The 18,339-nt window shown below is 36.3% G+C and overlaps 1 protein-coding gene across 2 annotated transcripts; it reads right to left on the bottom strand.

Annotated features, from left to right (window-relative positions):
• Positions 1 to 4,999: 4,999 nt before the first annotated feature.
• LOC127935564 (transcription factor Sp4-like) lies at positions 5,000 to 18,077 on the bottom strand. Of its 2 annotated transcripts, none has more exons than XM_052533555.1 (6): positions 17,548 to 18,077; positions 17,191 to 17,276; positions 14,242 to 15,634; positions 12,394 to 12,598; positions 9,016 to 9,215; positions 5,000 to 8,045 (listed from the first exon to the last, which is right to left on the bottom strand). In XM_052533555.1, exons 1-6 carry the CDS (start codon positions 17,552 to 17,554, stop codon positions 7,795 to 7,797), a joined length of 2,142 nt encoding a protein of 713 aa, XP_052389515.1. In that variant the 5' UTR covers positions 17,555 to 18,077; the 3' UTR covers positions 5,000 to 7,794. The 2 variants fall into 2 exon arrangements, with proteins under 2 accessions (XP_052389515.1, XP_052389516.1); XM_052533556.1 differs by lacking the exon at positions 17,548 to 18,077 and adding an exon at positions 17,399 to 17,532.
• Between the last annotated feature and the right edge of the window lie 262 nt (positions 18,078 to 18,339).

Here is an 18,339-nt window from a genome sequence, read left to right as displayed (position 1 = left end):
AGGTGTTTGTGCTGACAAATGAGAAAAAGCGCTTCACTAGCTACTAATTGAGCAGAAGGCATGGATCGAGACGTGCATTAGTTGTCTGTGGGCGAAGAGACGCGCATCCAACCGGTGCAATCACGCGTCAAACACAACAATAGCACTCAGGATCAGACGAGGCTTATCTTCCAATGACTTAACGCATTCTGCACGCTCCTACACATTACTGAAGTGATTAGAAATGCGATTTAATATTGCATTATGTAGAGAAATCATTAGGCTATGTAGCCTATATATATAGTTGCTTCTGACTTTATTTCAAGATAGTGATGTATTTCAAAGTGAAGCGGAATATTGAACAGAGGGCGGGGTTTTATTTTAGGGAACTGGACAAACGTCATGCATTTTTAAGGAGACACAACAAATCAATATAGGGAAATAAATTATAGATCAATATCCCTATGAAATATGAGTTATTCTTATGAGAATGTTTAAAAATGTTATTAAGAATATATTTTATATATATATATATATATATATATATATTTTTATAAGGATATTTTATAATTTCATTTTAACATAATATTTGTACTATTTTTGTAAATTGAAATTCAAAACAGCATTTTGTCATATATATATTTATAAAAAAATTAAAATTTTCCTTTAGTTTTTAAAAAAGAATATTTATATAACAAATTATGAAAATGGAAGTCAAAACAGCATTTTTCATATATATTTGTAAACAATAAATACAACATTTTAACATTTATTTTGTTTGAATAATATTTGTACTTAAAATACATATAAATAAAAACTGCATTTATGGTATATATTATATATTATATTATAAATAATAATAATAGTAATTTAACGTTTTATTTTGTTTTAAAATAATATATATATATATTTAGAACTTTTCATATATTTGGAATTAATATTCTGAGTGACAGTTCATGTGGAATACAGATCTGTGCTTGAGTAGTTTTTGGAGGTGTGTGTGAGGTCTGTGCTGTGCTCCTGCAGGCCTGGGAGTGTGTAACTGCAGTCTGTGTCCTAATATTATTTTAAAATGAAAAATATATATATTTTTGTTAATTGTATTATTAATTTTATTTTATAATTATTACTTACAATTTTATTTACAAATATGCACAGAAACAAATGTAACTACATTTAAAAAACTATATTTAAAAATTTTCTAATATGACTATTTGAATTATCAACCTAAAAACTACATTTTTTATTATATATATTCGTTTGTAGATATTTTTAATTTAATTATTTAAAAAAAAAAAATTCTGGTATAACTAATTATATTTATCAACTCACAAACCACCCTCACAATAAATATTTATACATTTTATATTTCTTCTATAATTAATTATAGCTTTTTGCAAGCTTTTCATATATATTCATGCAGTGTTCAGCACTAATATGCAAATCAGTTGTTTCTTACTTCATGATGTTACACTGTGTTTGTACTGATTTTATATTTGTTTCAATGAATCATCCTGTTCTCTTGCTAATTAAAGGCAGAGATATCATCATGAGATCCTGTAACAGATGTTTGTGATTACAGAGCGCTTTCTCTCATTTGCACAATTTGTGTTTTTCTCTCGAATTTTTTTTTTTTTTTGGAAAGTAGATTTAATAAAGGTCCTTTTATTTCACATTTTACATGCACAGTTTTTTTTTACATACCATATGTGTACTGATAAAGATTTAATTAATCAAGCACAAATTATAGATGGTTTTTCTTTGTCTTCGATGTTACTCTGGAGGGAATGTGAATGGAGAGAAGTCTATTATAGATGTTAAAACCTCAAACACCATCAGCATCCAGAACATCTTACAATACAATTATTTTCTTTCTTTATTAAATATTATAAAAAAAAACATATTACAGATATTACAGATGCACTATCAAGTAAATAAATAAACAAATCAGTTAATTAAACTGAAACTGTTTTATTTTTATTTTTGCTTATTTTGTCTGGGAAGAGAGATTTTCAAAGTCATTCTTTGGCAGACAGAAATACAGGCAGAGAGACATACATACATACATACATACAGACAGACAGACAGACAGAGACACAGACAGACAGACAGACGTAAAGACATACAAACAGACAGACAGAAAGACAGACAGACATACAGATAGAAAGACAGACAAACAGAGGGAGACACAGACAGACAGACAGACAGAGAGACAGAAAGACAGAAAGACAGACAGTCACAGGCAGACAGACATACATATAGACAGAAAGACATACATATAGACAGAAAGACATACAGACAGACAGACAGAGACACAGACAGACAGACAGAGACACAGACAGACAGAGACATAAACAGAAATACAGACAGACAGAGACACAGACAGACAAACAGACAGACAGAGACACAGACAGACAGACAGACAGACAGAAAGACATAAAGACATACAGACAGACAGACAGAGACACAAACAGACAGAGACAAACAGACAGACAGACAGACAGACAGACAGAGACACAAACAGAAATACAGACAGAGACACAGACAGACAAACAGACAGACAGACAGAGACACAGACAGACAAACAGACAGAAAGACAGAGACACAGACAGACAAACAGACAGACAGAAAGACATAAAGACATACATACAGACAGACAGAGACACAAACAGACAGAGACAAACAGACAGACAGACAGACAGACAGACAGAGACACAGACAGACAGACAGACAGAGACACAGACAGACAGAGACACAGACAGACAGACAGACAGAGACACAGACAGACAGAGACACAGACAGACAGACAGAGACACAGACAGACAGAGACACAGACACAGACAGACAGAGACACAGACAGACAGACAGACAGACAGACAGAGACACAGACAGACAGACACAGACAGACAGACAGACAGACAGACAGACAGACAGAGACACAGACAGACAGACACAGACAGACAGACAGACAGACAGACAGACAGACAGACAGACAGACAGACAGACAGAGACACAGACAGACAGAGACACAGACAGACAGACAGAGACACAGACAGACAGAGACACAGACACAGACAGACAGAGACACAGACAGACAGACAGACAGACAGACAGAGACACAGACAGACAGACAGACAGACAGACAGAGACACAGACAGACAGACACAGACAGACAGACAGACAGACAGACAGACAGACAGACAGACAGACAGAGACACAGACAGACAGAGACACAGACAGACAGACAGAGACACAGACAGACAGAGACACAGACACAGACAGACAGAGACACAGACAGACAGACAGACAGACAGACAGAGACACAGACAGACAGACACACACACACACACACACAGACAGACAGACAGACAGAGACACAGACAGACAGACACAGACAGACAGACAGACAGACAGACAGAGACACAGACAGACACAGACAGACAGACAGACAGACAGACAGACAGATAGTCAGATAGACAGATAGAACTATGAATCTCACAATCTGTTTATCTTCCATTATTAAGTATGAACAGCAAACTGTTGAGACGTGTCAAATAAGACAGGTGCTCCGTTACTGTCTGCATGCAGATGGAGCGAGTGTTAGGTGCGCGCACACACACACACACACACACACACACACACACACACACACACAGAGCAGCTGTTAAAGTGGATAAAGCTTACCTTTGGTGGCGCACTGCAGGTACAGAGCTGTCAATCAAATGGAGAAAAGAACAAAAGAGAGTCGCCCACCTGAACCATCTCCACCTCCACACTGTCATCCCTCACTCCTGCCCTCCATCACCAACTCAACACTCCACACACACCCAGAGAGGAACAACTTCTGCAGTCGGTGATCGGAATGACAGCAGTGTTTGGTCACATGACCTGTCAAGTATTTTTTAAAAATATACTATTTTGTATTATTATTATTATTATTATTATTATTATTATTTATTTACAAATTTCCAATCCAAAACATCACTCTCAGGACATGCACAACTCATGTTCTTTCTAAGACTTCATCTATTCAGCACATTTCTCCAGTTCTCCAATGTCTACACTGGCTCCCAGTGAAGTATTGCATCGACTAAAAAAATTTGCTTCTAACATTTAACGCATTTCACAGCTTTCACAAACTTTTATACTCCTTCACACACTCCCAAATCTTCACGCTCTATTTCTTGTGTTGCTGCATATACACTTAAACACCATGGGAATAACTCCCTCCATCACAATATATGCAACAGTGACAGTCTGTATACTCTTAAATCTCTTTAACCAGACTCTTATAACTTGCTCTTTTTAAGCCTCTAATGTTTTTATGATGTACAGTTGAGGTCAAAAGATTACATATAACTTGCAGAATCTGCAAACTGTTATTTTACCTAAATAAGAGGGATCGTACAAAATGCAGGTCATTTTTTTTTATTTCATACCGACCGGAATAATTTCACATAAAGTACATTTACATATAGTCCACAAGAAAAAATTATAGTTGAATTTATGAAAAATGACCCCGAACAGAATGAAAAAAAAAACTCTTCTAAAATGTTTAGAAAGTGTGTTTTTTTTTTTTTTTTTTTACTTAATGGGAACATTAGCAAAATGCTCTTACATTTTATTGGCATTTCAAACTGGAACGTCTTAATAATGGATTTGTTTCTTAGGTTTTCTTTTCTCAAGACATTAACTGATGGACTGGAGTGGTGTGGATTACTGTGATGTTTTTATCAACAATTTGGACTCTCATTCTGACGGCACCCATTCACTGCAGAGCATCCATTGTAGAGCAAGTGATGCAATGCTACATTTCTCCAAATCTGATGATGAAACAAACTCATCCTAATGTTGAATGGCTTGAGGATGGGTAAATTCTCACCATTTTTGGGAGAAAAACTCCTTTATGAGGTATTTGTAATTGTTTACTAATGTAGGTGACTAATGTTGAAAAAATAAAAGCTCATGCTGCAAATAATAGCACAGACTGAAATAAATAATTAGACATGGACATGGAATATTTAAGACAGAATTACTCACTTTAATTTCAAGTGTTATGCAGGCAAAGTTTTTTTTTTTTTTTTTTACCCATTAACATAACACATTTGTACAAAGTTATTTTAAAAATATCAATAAACTGCAGCCTTTCAGGCTAACCTGGAAAAAAAAAAAACATTATCAAATGCCATGAGGACTAAGGAACATCTTAGAAAAATGATTTACAAATAAGGTGTCACTAGAAAATATTAAAGAAAATCGCTCGCCACAGAAAATATTACCAAAAAAACATCTATTTATAATTGTTTGGTATCAACCACTTCTTTTTAAACTTTTTTTTTTCTCCATTTGAAACACATCATCATGTTGCGAAACGTCAAATAAACGAAAAGCCATGGTTTTACTTCTAAAAGGACCACGTTTAGAAATAACTGAACGGTACTAAATAGAAATTGTTAGCGGAAATGAACCATGCAGCACGTCATCTCTGCATTAACAGCGCACAATACACATTAGCATATACTAATAATAGAAGGATAAATAATAAATTAGACGCGCACACGCAAACGCACGGGCGGCTTGTTACCCTACTCGTGCTGTGTGGGAACACAAACTGGGCTTGAAATGAAACGAAACTCATGGTTAAGAACGCCAAGCCACAGATTTCTCACTATCAAACTCATCTAAGTGGCTTCAGGGTGCGTTTCCCACCCATTCGTGACCTGTGGAGGCAGAGGGAACGTTTTTGAGGGCGTCGGTGCACATAACAGGGTCAAATCTCTTTGGAGAGCGCAAGAAAGTCAACGGGCGACAGGAGGACACATGCACGCGGGTCGGGGACCTTCACAAGGGCTGAAGTGGACACAGTGTTCGCCATCGTGTATAAAAAGCTAAACGCGGTCTCCTGCACACGAATATGTCTGAAAAAACAGTCCCCCTGCCCAACCGTAACGTAGTGGTACTGCAGTGTTTGTTAAGGCATCAGAGTACAGTTTATATGACTTGAGATCAGAGAGAACTTCTTAAACCTATTCTACCCCTCGGTAATGTAAACATGGTAAAGATTGTCTTTAAAGTATTGCTTTCGTTTAACATCGAATGTCTCAGAAAGCTAGATTGTTTTCTTTTTCGTTTATTATTATTATAAATTTTTCTAAAGAAATCGTAACTGGAATGCATTATTTGTAAATCTACTGTGCTTTTCTTTAAATAGCCCGTTTCTATAATCTCGTTTCTCCTTACATAAAAGTTTGACTGTTGAATCATCGGTTTTATATATATATATATGCCTGAATTCTAAAGCGCTCTGAACGTGAGGCCGTGATTGGCTGACGCTTCGCGACATGCTCCAATCACAGACAGCGTCACTTTCTAGCTTGTGCTGCGGCTCTAATCATGCACTAAAGATCCTTCAGGTACTTATCTTTTTAGCCTGATCGTATGGAAACCCACAGATGTCGCGTGAAATTTTGCGATTCTCAAACCCCGAGAATCCATCTGAAACCTACGGAAGCTTGTTTCCACTACAGGGTAAAAATAAATGAAAAAAGGTATTTGCAACTTTTACTCATAACTATTCGGACTACTTTTCTTCGCAATTTCAAGTTTATATCACAATTCAGACCTTTTTTGCAATTCTACATTTGTATCTCATAATTCTGACATTTTTCCCGCAATTCTGATTTTATATCACAATTCGAAAAAAAATTCTCCCAATTCTAACATTTCATCTCATAATTCTGACTTTTTTCTTCCACGTGAAAAAAAAAATCCGAATTTAAAGATAAAAATTGTGAAAAAAAATGTGTGAGAAGCGAGATAAGAAGTCGAAAATTCCTTTAATTTATTTTTATTTTATGGCAGAAACAACCCTCCGCACCCCCCAAAAAAAAAAAAAAAAAAAAAAAAAAAAAAACAGAACACCGAAATGTAAACTTATAATTAATTATGATTAAAAAGTCAAAATTACAAAATATAAACTCATAATTTAAAGAAAAATTTGAATTGCAAGGTATAAAGTCCATAATTAAAGAAAAATCGGAATTGTGAAATATAAACTTAATTCAAAGAATTGCAAGATATAAAACTCAGAATTCAAAGGAAAAGTAAAATTTACGAAATATAAACTCAGAATTATGAGAAAAAAGTTAGAATGACAAGATATAACCTAGAATTACGAGATAAAAACTCAGAATAACGAGATATAAACTCAGAATTACGAGATATAAACCTAGAATTACGAAAAAAGTTAGAATTACGAGATATAAAATCAGAATTCAGTGAAATATATCAATTGCGAGATATAAAATGCGAATTATGAGAAAAAGCTGAATTGTGGAATATAAACTAAATTCAAAGAAAAAGGTAGAATTGCGAGATATAAACTCGGATTTATTAGAAAAAAGTCAGAATTGTGAGATGAAAAAAAAAAGATAATCCATATTTATTTTTTTCTTGTGGCGTAAACAAGTTTCCACACAAACCACTTCGAAACTGATATATATTATTTTTGTGCATAGCGACATCTTCAGGAGCATCTGGGAACCTCAATACTTCAGTAACTTCAGTACTTCTTGTGCTACTCGTAACAAAACAAATGCCATCTCTTAGAAATGCGCGTCTCTTAACAACTCATACTATTTCCATTAGATTATTCTGTCATAATATTTGATAGTATTAAATTTCCATAAGAAAAAAAATCGAGTGCGCTCAAACAGCTGTCCATCGTCGATAGAAAAAGAATGAAGAACATAAACAAATCAACTTATAAACAAACAATATTGTGGTGCTTTCAGCCGATCGTTTTTGGCGGGAAAACTACTCAAACTCCTCCTCTAAATTGTTTGAAGTGGTGGGCGTGGCCGGGTTCGAATCCTGCGAGATCGTGGACACAGTGACGATCCTCGGCGAGCCCAGCGCTTCCTCCATCTCCTCCTCCATCTCATCTGTGGTGATGATGGTGAGTGCCGCTCCACCTTTTTTGTTCTGGTGGGTTTTGATGTGCTTTGACAGGTGGTCGCTCCGCATGAACCTCTTGGAGCATTCTGGACACTCGAACCTCTTCTCACCTGATCGAGAAAAAGAGAAAATCATTCGTTTATTCAGATCAGAGCAAGAAAAAGACACTTGTTCTGTGTATATTTTATTTGTATATAATATATGTATACTGTATATTCACATACACTCTACCATTCAAAAGTTTAGGATCAGCGACATGTTTTTTTTTTTTTTTTTCAAGACTGCATTAATTTGATCAAACAGTAAAATTGTGAATTATTATTCATACAATTTATAATACATTTTCCAATTTAATGCACTTTAACATTTGTGTAAGTACATATAATATACATTTTATAATGTATGAAATTTTGTATACTGTATATATACATACATATATACATACATATATATATATATATATATATATATATATAATGAAAATAATAAAAAAAAACATTAAAGAATATTGCAATTAATAAAATTAAATAAAAAATGCAAAAGAATTAAAATAAAAATGTAATAATTAGAGAGTGAAAATGTATTTAACATTAAAAAAAAAAACGAATACACCTTGAAATAAAACACAATTTATAACAAATCAATATATATCACAAAATAACCGAAACCATAATGAAATGTAGCTGAAACCATAATGAAATGTAGCAATCAATAATTTAATAATAATGATTATAAATAATTATGGGGTGTGGAATATAATGTGTGAAAAATTACCTGAAATATGACGTTATATACACCTTATGGTATGAAATATGCCTTGAAATTACTTATAAAACTCTTGAGGAGGTCTAAAGTTTAAACTTGCTAAAGAATGATGCTTACTAATTGAAATGTATGATATAAATTAAACAATAGTTATGTCTTGTTAAAACTGCACTTTTAACCTATATTTGTCTATGCTATATTGACAGCTAACAGGACGTTTGATTGGTTAATCAGCCTGGTGCATATAAACACACTCAAGCTGATTTTCTTCCTCCTGTGCATGTTTATCGTCCTGTTGTGTGATCGTCTGCGCACCTGTATGTGTCCTGCGATGCCGCTGAAGCTCGTCGCTCCTGGTGAAGCGTTTCCCGCAGAAGATCCAGTTGCAGACGAACGGTCTCTCTCCCGTGTGCCAGCGCAGGTGAGCTCTCAGGTGAGACGTTTTGCCGTAAACCTTCCCGCAGCCCTCCATGTGACACACGTGCTGCTTCTTCTTTGACGGGTCGCTGTTATTTCTGTCAGATTACAGTGAAATTATTAGCTTTAGCTGTTCAAAACACAAATTATAACACACTAAAGAGATTTTTAACATTTGTAGTACCTGTGTATATACAGTCTGATCTACTTAAAATATATTTTACATTTGCTATGAGTTGTACTTAACTGTATAAGTTTTAGGGACAGGATAAGAAAATAATAATAATAATTGCAACTTTTTCTCTCACAATTCTGAATTTTTTCTTAATTTTTAGTTAATATCTCACAACTCTGAGATTATATCTCATAATTCAGTGTTTTTATCTCCTAATTCTGGGATTATATCTCACAATTGTGAGGTTATATCTCATAATTCAGAGTTCATATCTCATAATTGTAGTTATATCTCATAATTATGAGTTTACATCATATTATAAGTTTATATTGTGTAATTCTGAGTTTATATCTCATATTTCTGAGGTTATATATAGCAATTCAAACTTCCAAACTGACTCAAATGATTCGCTTACCAGCTCTGAACTCCCGAAATGACTCAAATGATTCGCGAAGCCGCTTTGAACTCCCAAACTGACTCAAATGATTCGCGAACCTACTACGAACTTTCGAACTGACTCAAATGATTCGCGAACTCGATTCGAACTCTCGAACTAATTCAAATGATCCGCGAGCCCGCTACGAACTCCCGAACAGACTCAAATGATTCACGAACCCACAACGAACTCCCGAACTGAATCAAATAATTCGCGAACCTGCTCCGAACTCCCAAACTGATTAAAATGATTCGCGAACCCGCTACGAACTCCCGAATTGACTCAAATGTTTCGCGAACCCACAACGAACTCCCGAACTGAATCAAATAATTCGCGAACCTGCTCTGAACTCCCGAACTGACTCAAATGATTCACGATTCCAAAACTGACTCAAATGATTCGCGAACCGCTACGAACTCCCAAACTGATTAAAATGATTCACGCTCTGAACTCCCGAACTGACTCAAATGATTCGCAATGCCCAAACTGACTCAAATGATTCACGAACCCACTCCGAACTCCCGAACTGACTCAAATGATTCGCGATCCCCAAACTGATTTAAATGATCTGCGAAGCTGCTCCGAACTCTCAAACTGACTCAAATGAATCACGCTCACACTCTTCATCTTCCACGTATTTTGGTAATATAAAGATTCCTCCTTTGAACTCCCACCTTTTCTGTGGGTTTTATTGTTCTGGGTCTGAATTTGGGCTCCTGGGGTCTCAAAAATAAAAAATAAAACATTTTCTATCTCCAAGGTGAACGTTATGACAACACCAGTGTTGTTCTAGTTACTAGGAAATAGTACTAGTTTAACTAGTTAACAGTTACTAGTTACATTATTCAAAGAGTAACTCAATTACTTTGTTGAGTACTTACACCAAAAAGTAATGCATTACTGTTAAAAGTAACTTTTTAGTTACTTTTTTAAAGAACTTTCTTTAATGTTCCCATTAATGCGCTTTTATGCATTCTATACAAACACAAAGTAAAACCGAAAGTAATTTTTAAACACTATTTTGATTAAGTCAGAACAGCACAAACTGAATATTGTATATCACAAGGATTTCCATTGTTGGTCATCTTACTTTAAAAAACTCCTAAAATGTAACTCAGTTACCACATTGTAAAAGTAATTAGTTACTTTTATGTTCTATAATGCTATTACGTCCTATAACATCTTTAATAGAAGATGTTTAAGTATTTTAGAAAATGTTGTATTTATTTGAACTCAGTAGATTGCAGCCTGCCATATGAAATGCATAGAAATAAAACATAAAAAATAAATATTGAAAATTAAATTCAAGTGCAAAATTAAGACAAACAAATTTAAACTTGGGTAAAAAGAAACAAAGGGTAACCTGGCCATTAGTGCATATCTCTGTAACTGAATATTAGGCCTAAAGTTACTGCACAAGAACACTATCCAACTCTTATGGTGAGTTCACACCAGACGCAAACAGAGCATCTGTCGCGAGTGATTTCAATGTTAAGTCAATGCAAAGACGCTAATAGACAACCTCCAAAAATCGGCAAAACAGATTTTTAAATAGACGCTGTCTTTATAAATAAACCACATATTTGAGTTTAAAACAACTACATTCTCGCATGAAATACTTTCAAAACTATATTTATTCGCGCAAGTCGCGTCTGGGGTGAATATAGCATTAAATATTCAGTACAGTAACATGTTAGCATGTGCTGATGTGAGGTGGTTCATAAGATTTGAGTTGCTTGAGGCAGACTTGGATAAAGTCTTTTTTCCTGGGCATACCGTGCATGTTACAGAAACATTCTTGCTTTTAAATCCCGGTACTTCCAGTTTGAGAACGGCATTATCGCTGACGCCGTCTTGTGTTTAGTGGTTGTCAAAATGTAAACACAGAATTTACATTTATTAAAATAATAAATTAGAATAAAATGTGTAGTGACAGTGAGACAGCGTGAGCAGCCAATCATCGGATTTGCAAAAGCGTCATCGACCTCACTGCTTTCTCAATGCAGCTGATGTGTAGCCAAAAGCATGACACATCGCGCTTTATTCAAACAAATTGTAGTAACGCAACACTTTACATTCTCAGTAAAGATAACAGCGTTGCAATGATGGGAAAAGTAATTAATTAGATCACTCAGTTACTGAAAATGTAACTCTGTTAGTAACGCCGTTATACTTAAACGCCGTTACTCCCAACACTGCTCATAATACTGAGGTTCTATCACATAATTCTGAGTTTATATCTCACAATTTTGACTTTTCCTGATAATTCAGAGTTTTTATATCATACTTCTGAGGATATATATCACAATTCTGGCTTTTTCATCATAATCCTTAGTTTATATCTCACAATTTTGACTTTTTCTATGAATTCTGAGTTTACATCTCTTAGTTTTGACTTTTTTTATAACTCACAATTTTGTCTTTTTTTCCCCTCATAACACTGATTTATAAACGAGAGAGATGAGATATAAATGCATCTGTGAGAAAACGAGTCAGAATTGTGAGATAAAAAGTTTCAATTACATATTTTTTTATCCTCTGGCAGAAACAAGCTTCCATACTTAACTGCTAAAAAAAACATCATAAACAAAATGTGTGCATGTCTTTGCATCCCCCGGTTTATTCTCTAAGCCAAGCTTCTCTCATAGTACATTTTTCGGCGTACCTCCCCTCTCCGTCCCTGCAGTTGGGGCAGGAACAGGCCACCCTGCGCAGCCTCTTGCCGGGCTGACCCTCCTGATCCGACGGGCTCTGGACCTGCCCCATCTGGTCTGGACTCACTGCGTTTAGGGTCGTGCTGCTGATGTTGCCAACAGTGACCGTCATCGGGGCCGTCTGAACTTTGACCCCCTCTTGACCCTGCTGCTGACCTGTGGGAATTTACAAACAGCACAGTTAAGTTCAAACGTCAATGGATTTTGGAAAATATAATTTAGACCCCAAAAAGCAATTGTCCAAGATGTTTTGAACCAAACAAATGTTTTGAGTCCCTGTAGTTCCAGTTGAACTTTTTACATAGAGTACAGCTAGTCAACAATGGATCCAGACGTACAAAGGCCAATAACAAAGAGTTTCTGAAATCTGACACCTTGCAAAGCATTTGGAAACACCATTCAGAGTCTGACTCATAAAATATAAATGCCTTAATTTGTCATTTTAATTCATGAGTAATAAAGCGTCTATGGAAACACACACAACTACATTTTATTCTACTGTTACATATTTTACATTTTACATTTTGTATATATGTGGTTAAATTTGTGATAATTATGATAATTATTGTAACACCTATTAATAGCTTATTCTAGCAAAAAAAAAAAAAATCCTCAATTTATAATTACATTTACATTTATTCATTTAGCAGACGCTTTTATCCAAAATAATATAATATAATTACAGTTATCATTTTCCAGTTGAAATGATGCCTAATTTTAGAGCCATTATTTTCCTGGCAAAAATTTCATTATTGTAATAAATAAATACATAAACAAATAAATAAAGACATTTTATTTTAGTATCATTGAGATACAGTACTGTTAGTTTTTATTAATATTTTGCATTACTTTCTATTTTTATATTTTAGTAATTTTAGTTAAGTACAAATGAAAATTAGAAATGTTACTCAAATAAAGTTGTGTTTTTATATTTTATTTTTGTTAATAACTAAACACTTCAAAATAAATAAATGAATAAATAAATATTTAAAAATATATATTTTGCACGTGTTTTTTATTATTTGTATTATTTCTATTTTAAATATGCCTATTTAGATGTATTAGTGTTTGTAATTTTGCTTATGTGTTTTTTATTTGTTTAGATTTATTTTTATTTAGATTTACGAATTTTATTGTGGTTTCAGCATTAGTTATTTTAGTACACAAAGTTAAACTAAAAGAAACTGAGAAATGTTGAAATATTAGTATAATATACTAGCTGATATGTTTATTTTTATTTTTTTTATTTTACTTCATTTCATTTAAAGTTCATTTTATTTCAAGTAAGTTAAATACTTAAGTTTTTAAGTTTTTAGTTTTAGTTAACTAATAACCCTGCTTCATACTCACTACTGTAATTAAAAAAATATTAAAATATGTGTTTTATACACACTTAGAATTATTAAGTGTTTCTACATCGTGGTATTATTTTCTGTACTGCTTTTTCGTATAAACACAGATGTAAACAAACTCATCACTGTATTACAGAAAGGTGAAATTATTTAAAGAATGAAAAGATCTAGTCAACATCACCATAAAGACTAACACAAATACACAAAAATGCAATGTCAAAAAATGTGCTTAATTGTCAAAATGCAACAAAAATTTCATAGTTTTTAAACACAGGCTTAATTTGCTGGCACAAAATGATTTTGTGATGAACATGAACATGATTATTTATGAGACTCACCATAAACTCAGTCCAAACGTTTAAATGATTTCAGCGGAATACTGTGCATTAATTCCAAATAAATGGTTTAATTATTTATGCATATAGGTGACTGGTGGGAGGGGCTTACCTTGCACGCCGGTGATGGTGAGCGGGACGCCCTGCATCTGGACCCCAGCCGTCCCTAAACCTGCGATGTTCACCGTCTGCACCCCGGTCCCAGAGGACAACTGGGCGGCGCTGAGCGTGATGGGCGACCCACCGAGCGTCAGCGGGGCGATCTGCGTGTACGTCCCCCCGCTTGTGTTCGACCCCATGGGGGCGAGTGTCAGCTGCTGGGGAACGCCCGCATTCTGGACCTGGACGGTCTGCCAGCTGATCTGACCCGACGGGGTGAGCGTGGGCGTCCGGATCAGAACCTGCGTGGGGTTCTGGAAGGCCTGCAGCTGGAGGTTCTGCTGCATCGGCTGTAAAGTCTGGCCGGGCTGGATCTGTATGGAGCCCTGGACCACCTGCTGTTGGGGCGACTGGATCTGGATCTGCTGGAGAACTGGGTGACCCACGATTTGGAACTGCTGGATTTGGCCGGCCTGCTCGGACACGGATTGCAGGCCGTTGGATTGAGCGAGATTCTGGGCGTCCGACTCGCCCGACTGACCCTCTTTCTGGCTCTCGGTTCCGCTGGACGCTGTAGGATTGGTAGACGTCGCGACGATCGCATCGCTAGTCGTGGTGAACGTCGAAACGCTTGTGGATTCTGCTGTGCTTGCTTGGTTTCCGTTTGAAATGCATCCGTCGCCTGATTGGACGAGTTGAACCGAAGCTCCGCCCCCTGCTACGTTATTGATAACCGGCAGCGCAAAAGTCATGCCACCGAGATTAATAGGTAGCGTGGTCATCATAGGCCCTTGCGTACCCTGAATAGTTTGCAGCTGCAAAGGAAACGACGGTCTGATTTGAAGCGGAATCGTCTGGTTTTGTGTGACGATGCCGGTTGATCCCGCCCTTTGGGGCGTGGCCAGAATGGCTTGGTTGTTTCCGGTGGAAATGAGCTGGATCTGTTCGGGCTGGACGCTTAAGGCCGTGGGGTTACTAGGGCTTATTTGGATCTGCTGTCCGTCGGCGGTCTGAAGGTGCGGGATGACTTGATACTGAATCCCGCCGGACGAGTTCGGCAGATTCTGCACCTGGATGATTTGAAACTGCTGCTGCTGCTGTGAACCAGGTGCATTATTTGAACCCATCAACTTGACCTTTCGTCCTGCCGCGCCATCATTGGCCGCCTGCTGCTGAACGCTGTCTTTGGTTGCAGTGGCAGGGGAAGTGGCTATGATCTGCCAGCCGTTTCCTGTAAGCTGTGCAGGAACCAGCTCGAGCTGCTGCGTGGGGTTCTGGAGCTGAAGCAGACCTTGGTTGGGGTCGATTATTATCTGCTGTTGCGTGGCCGCTTGACCCTCGCCGCCAACACCCCCTATTTTACTGCACGTCGCTGCAAGCATTGCGAGAGGAGACGGCTGTGCATCCTACACACACACACACACACACACACACACACACAGTGAGATGTCAGTGTCAGCAGATGTGGGCGGGTTCACAGGAAGAGTAAGTGGGCGTGTGAAACACAGTCTCTCCATTTCACAAACGAGGCCTCCAGAGTCAAACTAACACAAAAAAATAAATAAAAAAATAAAAATAAACTAATTCAAAGGCTTTTCTGTTAAAACTAACTCATAAATACTACAAACACAAACATTTCTAGTACAGTGGGTTGCAAAAGTCTGAAATCACTAGTGAAACTGATTCTAAAATGTTTTTCATGACAAATATATATTTACATTAATTTTACAAATATATTAACATTTACATTATAATTTGCATTCTATTATTTGTTTTAAAACGATTGTTTTTTATAACTATTTATGCATTATTCTTATTTGTACAATATAAATATTATATTATTTATAATTATTTATTAATTTAAACAAACAAATAAATAATTATATATATATATATATATATATATATATATATATATATATATATATATATATATATATATATATATATACACGTTTACAAATTAAATATTTAAGTGAAATAAGGCATTTGAAAATATATTTTGCTCATATTATTTTTATTATTTAGTAGCAGCAGCATTTAGGCTGACTTGAAAAAGAGGCTTAATATCCTCTTTGTTCACATAAAAATTATTTATGCATTTTATATTATAATGAATATATCTGAGTGAACATATACAAGATTATGCAGATATCTTCTCCTTATATTATTTTCATTATTATGCTGTTGTTTTTTAAATGACAACAGCACTGGAGCTGACATGAACAAAACATGATTGTTATCTTTGTTGTCACAAAAATTAATTATTCATTTTTATATTTACAAATTAAATACCTTTATGTGAAAAATGTACAATAATTTGGGGAGAATTAATTTATTATCTATTTAATTTTACTTGTTTTTTTAATCTTTAATGACAGCTAAACTAAATCTGACATTAACAAATATTTCTTGTTTCTTTTTGCAATTATATTATTATACATATTATAATTATATATTATTTATATTTACAAATTAATATATTTTAGTGAAAAATGTAAAATAATTTACTTATTTTTGCTTTAATGGAACTGACATACACAATGCATGATAATCATGTACTGTTGTCACAAATTTGGTTATATTTAAATCGGTAAACAATAAACAGAGCAGATTCTTAAATGTTTATCTTTTATCTGATGCCTTTATCTTTCTTTCAGTTTATTTTCAGGTTAAAACTAGATTTCAAATGCAGTTTTAGACTTTTGGACACAATTGCATTTTTGTGCAAAATCATTATAATGAAAGTTTGTCCCAGTTCTGAAATGCTAAAGATTAAAAGCGTTACCTAACACAGTCCACAAATGTTTAATCGAAGCATTACAGAGCACAACAGGTTAAGACAGGAACAGTGTGAGTGTGTGTAACTGTGCACCGAAGCGCCCTGCAAATAATCAGGAAGTGCTTTTGGTGCACAAACAAGTGGGCACTTAAGGGACGTCAAACGTGACATTTGTGCTACCTGTGATCCAGAACTTTTCCCTTTCGTCCCAACATCAGCTCCACCGGCTTTCCCCCCATCTGTGGCCATGGCTTCCTTCTTTTGATCTGTAAAAAGTCAAAACCCAAAGCAAAAGTTTGAGTTTGGAAATCAAATGCATGATTAAAAGATCAGGGTTTATCATGCAAAACCTCCTAGAGACATCAAAGCAAACTCTCCAGTGCCTTACAAGCATTGCACAAGAGCCCAAACTGATCAATGGGCACAGATAAACAGCAGATCCCTTATGAAAGTAAGGGGACAGAGATGGATGGATGGCACAGATGCACGCATGGAGAATGAAGGGGTGGAGACGCATAAGGAGGGGAGGGTACGTACCACTCATTCCGCATTAATGAAACCCGGAGAGGAGTTGTTTAAGAGAAAAAAGGCCGGACGCCGTGGAAGGCAGGCGGAAGGCAGGCAGCAGCCCAGCAGAAGGACGGCCTATTTTCTCCAGCGGCCGCAGACCGTGGCGCAGCTCTGACGCGCGGACCCACCCCGTCAGGAAGGGCGGTGCCAATGCAAAAACACCCGTCAATAACGGAGCACAAACTGTCAGGCGAGTCCGAGCGGGTCGGGTCGAACGGCGGAGATCTCAAAACGGGCCTTGTTAAATAATATTCCTGCGCGGATCTGTCAGAGAGCTCCGTCTGCGCGAAGGCCCACCCACTTCTATTTAAATATCGATGTATTCCGAACCATCACGCCCTTGGTATTCCCCTCCGCTTTTTTTCTATCCCGGATGTATTTTTGTGAGATTATTCGGAGGAATTCACTCCCGGATTCACTTTTTTTGATGCACAATTGCGTTTGAGGCACAGTAAAAAAAATTCTGTGGCTTTTGTGGGCGGACGCGATTCCCTCCCACATATTCAGATTGGATGGGCGTGGTGACGTTTGGGGCTTGTAGTTTTAAAGCGCGCTGCGTGTGTTGGGATTCAATACGCCGCGGACTACAAGTCCCGTGAACACGTTCGGGTGTTCCGGCCGAAGAAGGGCGGGCTTTTGTGGTAAGTGGGGGTTGGGCGAATGGAAACGGGTGGAGAAACACGAACCACCGGCCCGGTTCTGTGAAACACACGCCCTGCACGTTATCACGACTCTTAAATATGAAATAAATAAACGCTT

The sequence above is a fragment of the Carassius gibelio genome, chromosome A19 (assembly GCF_023724105.1).
Source record: "Carassius gibelio isolate Cgi1373 ecotype wild population from Czech Republic chromosome A19, carGib1.2-hapl.c, whole genome shotgun sequence".
NCBI lineage: Eukaryota > Metazoa > Chordata > Actinopteri > Cypriniformes > Cyprinidae > Carassius > Carassius gibelio.
This window is presented reverse-complemented; position numbering and strand designations above follow the sequence as displayed.